The sequence below is a fragment of the Montipora capricornis genome, chromosome 1, assembly GCF_036669925.1.
Source record: "Montipora capricornis isolate CH-2021 chromosome 1, ASM3666992v2, whole genome shotgun sequence".
Classification (NCBI taxonomy): Eukaryota; Metazoa; Cnidaria; class Anthozoa; order Scleractinia; family Acroporidae; genus Montipora; species Montipora capricornis.
The window spans coordinates 39618773-39623772 of NC_090883.1; the positions used below are offsets into that span (position 1 = coordinate 39618773).

The following is a 5000-nucleotide window of genomic DNA, read 5'->3' on the forward strand; positions in this document are numbered from 1 at the left end:
CAACATTAGGTTGTTTCATCCAAGGTGACAAATGTTTAACTCCTTGAACTAAAGAGGTTACACTCCTAAATCCAGCTGTAGCCATGTTAGACATCGTCTATCGTCGTTTATCTCGTGTGTGCTATGCTCGGCCTGTGGGTTGTTTTAAATATATCGAGGCAACTAACGCAATTTTTAAAGCTTATTGCAATATACAATGACGTCACAATCTTTTTTTCGCGCCACTTCCTCTTTGTCTAGACAAAAAAATTCAAATGTTTTAAAGCTGCATTTGCATACTTCGCCATAGCGCCCAGCCTTTGACAAATTTCACTCTAAAAATTATAGAAATTTTGGTTTGCTGCATTTCCAGGTTGCTGTTTATATATCTTTGTTTCAATCCACAGAGTGAAAATCAGTCCTTCTTCAACTAGTGCGTCAAGCTGAAACGAGCTGAAACGCTGAAGGCAGTTTTGATATTACAATGTATCGACACTGAATATGCAGAACATTTCCGAGACCCTTTTTAACAAACCAAGTTCAAGTAGGAAACGTTTCATTCTTAATTGAAGGGCTTTGCTCTATATATCTGTACTTTGAACCCCTTCAACTAACTCGGGAAAAACTCATTGCGTCATTGCGTATCTAAATTACGCTCCGACAAAGGGAGACTGAATCCTTCTGCTTGATAGAATAAAGGTTAATGAAAAGCTCAAGATGCTCCAAGCTTGTTTTCACTTGTTCGTGAGGACTTCCGGTATTAAACCTTCTAAGGTGGAGTGAGAATGGGGTTAGCCACCTCCCCCACTACCACCACCGGAAGGACCCTTGGCTGTCCTCAAGAATTCGGACGGTGTGAGGTGCGGTAATTCAACGATGTGGGCGAAAAAGCTGGTTGACCTGATGCGTAAGTAAAACGATGTATGGATAGCATAAACATTTGGAGATTCACAGATTCGGAGGAAGTGGAGAAATAGCTGCCACTTCTTACTGCTGTTGTTAGCATTTGTACTTGTAGCTTTATGATATTGACGATGCACAATTAGTGGCGGAAAAATGAACCAGCATCGAAGCCCGAATCATAGTTTCTTTATTAATGACATCGTCATCCTTAACGCTGACTAGTTAGCCAACAAGAACGCCACAAGTTGACCAACAGCGAGAACAAAACATTTGACTGATCCATCGACTCGTGAAAATATGCATGTTTGCAGGGGTCATGCCATTTTTTTTTCTTTATCGGAACCCCCCAAAGGATGGCGAGTATTTGCAATGAAGGGCTCAGAATATTTTTCAAAGACACTGACAGATTTCAACCCTTCGGACAACTTTTTCAAAGGTGCAGACAAACTATTAACCCTCCGCATTTTACTTTTGGAAGGGTCAGGACAAAGAACTTGCAGTTAAGATTTCTGCCATCTCAGGGGGTGCTAATAGAACAATCCGTTGGGATTATCAGTAACCATATACCCCTATTGGTTAGATGTCTGGCTATGATTTTCTCTGCAGGTAAAGAAGTAACTCTGCTAGAAAGGTTTGTGCATTGCAGATGCAGGTAGGTAGTGTTGGATACTTAGCTTCAAACAATAATTTTGTGGAGAAGACATTTGCCAATACAAAATTTGTTCCAAGCACTGGGATAAACCAAAGAATACTTTGTTTTGATAAAACAATGAAGTTTATGTTTGCGGGCATAAAAATGGTTTGAGCCCAACTCAGACTCATAATTTTTAGCTCGAGCCATTTGGCGAGGGTTAAAATGAGCTCTGAGAAGGGCCCAAACATATTTATGCCAAAGAACAAAAACTGTATTACTATTATTCTCACTTTGGAGGGCACTGAAAAAATGTAAACTTTAAATAAAGACAGCAAGACAGTCTGAACAATCACGCGAGTGTTTTATAACAAGTTGAATGGCTTTTATTTTCCCTCAATGAAAATATACCATCAAGCAAATTAAGCTGGCTAGTCTTGCCATCTGAGCTTTCAAAAATTGTAAGAGATGAAAGGAAAGTTCCATAAAGCTTATTTGAAAATGTTGAAATTAATTGTACAATTGCACAATTTTATGCTTTTCATTCAAGTTTATTTCAGTGGGCTAAAAAACATGTTAGCCCGCCAAATTATCCATTTTAGCCGGCCAAATTCGCCACAATACCTGACAAAGTGATGATAATAGCCAATAACTTTTTGGTTGTCAAATTAATCAGGGGCTGCCACCCAACAAAAATTATTTCCAAAATGCTTAGTTTTCTCGGTTTTCACAAGACGTCACAGCCGCCATGTTTGTGCCCCTAAACAAAGAAACGGTGGCCATATTTGTGACCCGACCCAATCCTCTATTATTATTCAAACTTTTTCTTTTACTTTGTTGAAAACGTGGCTGTTGATCACGCGAGTGAAAATCAACAACAGGAGGCAGTGTGGCGTAGTGGTTAGGACGCTTGCCTTGAGATCAGGAATTCCCGGATTCAAGACTCTGACCACTTGTTGAATTTGTTCCTGTAGTCCCTGGTTCAACTTCTTGGCCACACTTGTAAATAGCCAACTGGTTTGCCTCTGGCCAGTTGGGATAATTTCTTAACAGTTGTTGTTTTGTTCATTGTGTTTCATTGGCCTTGAAAAGCCCCTATGGGGAGTGGTCAATTAAGTATGTATTGTATTGTATAGTAATAGGAAAAAAAAATTATATGAAAATGCTAATTAAACAATTTTCTTGATTTTTAAAAATTTTGTTGGGGAAAAAAAGGGTGTTCTGCACTCTCAGGGTGATTATGAGCAAAATTCCTGCTCCCAGCTTGATAGTGAGGCAAAGGCCCAGCCAACCAACTTCCTAGCCAACAAAGGACCTTGTGAATCTAAACCGCTTGCCAAACTGGTCAAAACAGGTTTTTTTGCTCAACCTGCCAGAAGTTGAACCAGCGGTAAGCTTCTCGTGAACGAGTTTACAGTCTCCCCCCGTTCTCATCCAGCCAGCATAGACTGAAAAGCTAAAAAGATTTAACATTTCCCAGCAAAAGAGAATGAAAATTAATTTAATAACAAGCTCTAAATCAACCCAAAAACTATGTCGCCTTTATATTGGGTCAGAGTTCAAAAGTACTTACCAGTCTTTGGCTTGATGACTAGTCGTTTGGAAGTTGAAATGAATCTGATCAAATCAAACCTCCCAAATGCTTCTGCAAGAGGGCTTTGAAAACCTCCTTTTACTACTTCCCTCATCTTACCTGCAGTGTAGGTTTAATTTTTTTTGTTTCTTAAACTACAGAAATTGTTCAACAAAGAGTAGTTCTTATGAAGTGATTACAGATTTAAGCCATAAAACGTCTCGTCATGGTTACGTACCACCATATATCAAACGTCCCCCTTATGCAGCAACAGGATTAGTGGCAAACCCTCCAGATTACATTGAAGTAAAAAAAAATGAGGACATAGCTGCCATGAAAACGGCTTGTAGAACAGCACGACATGTTCTAAATATTGCAAGAGATTATATCAAGGTGAGACTCAAGTTTAACTCCTTCATAACATTCAACAACATTTAACATTTCATACACTTCTCCATTGAAAATACATGTACAGTCCAATCAAAGTGCTATATATATCTCATAAACAAAAGGAGTAAAATAGATTGCAACCAATATAGAAATGATTGAAAAATGCTTGTCTCATAAAATGAGGAAAATGCATTCCAGAACATTGGCTTGTCTTGAGGATCAGAAGTAGCTTCCTGCTGGTGAGAATTTCCATCTATTAACTATGCTTTGTGGTAGACTAAGCCTACTAGTTGGCTCAGTCTAGTCAGGCTTTTTAAAATTTCTTTAGTCCCTAATTAATGTTCTGTGGGCTCATCTTTCAACTACTATCCCCTGCAATATATTTTGATAATCCTGAGAGAGGGTACATCTCTTCGTTTGAGAGTATTGGAATCCTAGCTTTACTGTTAATTATTAAACTGTTTCATTCGATATGTTAAGGTAGGTGTCACAACAGAAGACATTGACAAAGTTGTTCACCAAGCAGCTATCTCATATGGAGCCTATCCATCTCCATTGAACTACAAAGGGTTTCCCAAGTCTGTTTGTACATCTGTAAACAATGTTGCTGTTCATGGAATACCTGATAGGTAATCAGTTGCAATTTATCCCAATCATAAAGTAATGTTTTATCACAAATGTTTGTATTTTAGAGAGTAGTGAAAATCATTACAAAAGAGCACACTGGAAAAACCACGAGGACATGCCCCTCTCCCCAATCTTTCCTTGTTTTTTCCTGTCATTCTTGAATCAATGCTTCCCACAATACTAGTAATGAAAAAGCTTTGTCTTCAAATGTGATACATCTCCTCAAAGGTTTTTGCTTTGAGACTTGGGACGTTGATCAAGCTGATCAAGTGAGAATAACTACCGGTAATAAGCCTTTTGCATAACTGTGTCACATGACCTTGTCAATCATAAAAAAATGGTCATGGCACAAAATAGATGCCAGAAATGGAAAGAGTGTGATGAAATTAGTAATAATGTCAATTTTGATGATTTTAGAGCAGTTTGAAAGTTTGAAAAATTTAAGAGAATTGTGTGCTGGGCTTTGCCATCCAGCAGCTGTTTTCCATAAATCTCAGTTTTTATGATTGACAAGGTCATGTGACACGGTCATGCAAAGGGCCTATTACGTTAGTTTCTGTTGTACTGTGTGGTGGCTGGCTGAGGGAGGGAAACTTGGTTGTTTCAAGTGAGTTGATACAAGTCAAAATATTGACCTCCAGTTAGGAAGAGGTGGCAGTTTGAGTGTTCACTTGCATAGCTTAAGAGAAAACATACTACAAACCACAACTAAAATAAATTAATAAAGTGTTTTTCAAATGTTTCAGGTATTAACAGCTTTTCTGGGTTTGGCATAGTCAATTCAAAATGTTTCCATATCATATTGGCCTATCATTCTTTCTGTTTTGTTGTTGCAGTCGGCCCTTACAAAATGGTGATATCATTAGTGTGGATGTGTCGGTAAGAGACATAATTATT

The 5000-nt window shown here is 38.3% G+C and overlaps 2 protein-coding genes across 3 annotated transcripts in view; one reads left to right on the forward strand and one right to left on the reverse strand.

Moving 5' to 3' along the window:
- Positions 1 to 125, reverse strand: part of LOC138043259 (alternative oxidase, mitochondrial-like) — a 7427-nt gene extending 7302 nt beyond the window's left edge. The window contains exon 1 of the mRNA XM_068889448.1: positions 1 to 125. This exon is cut by the window's left edge and continues 65 nt beyond it. Coding sequence (XP_068745549.1) covers positions 1 to 94 — 94 coding nt within the window. The 5' untranslated portion in view covers positions 95 to 125.
- Positions 126 to 749: 624 nt separating this feature from the next.
- LOC138043362 (methionine aminopeptidase 1D, mitochondrial-like) overlaps positions 750 to 5000 on the forward strand; it is a 9741-nt gene continuing 5490 nt past the window's right edge. The window contains exons 1-5 of one of the 2 annotated variants that reach the window (XM_068889597.1): positions 750 to 886; positions 1489 to 1534; positions 3248 to 3479; positions 3957 to 4105; positions 4940 to 4982. In XM_068889597.1, coding sequence (XP_068745698.1) covers positions 856 to 886; positions 1489 to 1534; positions 3248 to 3479; positions 3957 to 4105; positions 4940 to 4982 — 501 coding nt within the window. In that variant the 5' untranslated portion in view covers positions 750 to 855. The remainder of the gene's footprint in view (positions 887 to 1488; positions 1535 to 3247; positions 3480 to 3956; positions 4106 to 4939; positions 4983 to 5000) is intronic. The other variant, XM_068889605.1, reaches the window with a different exon arrangement.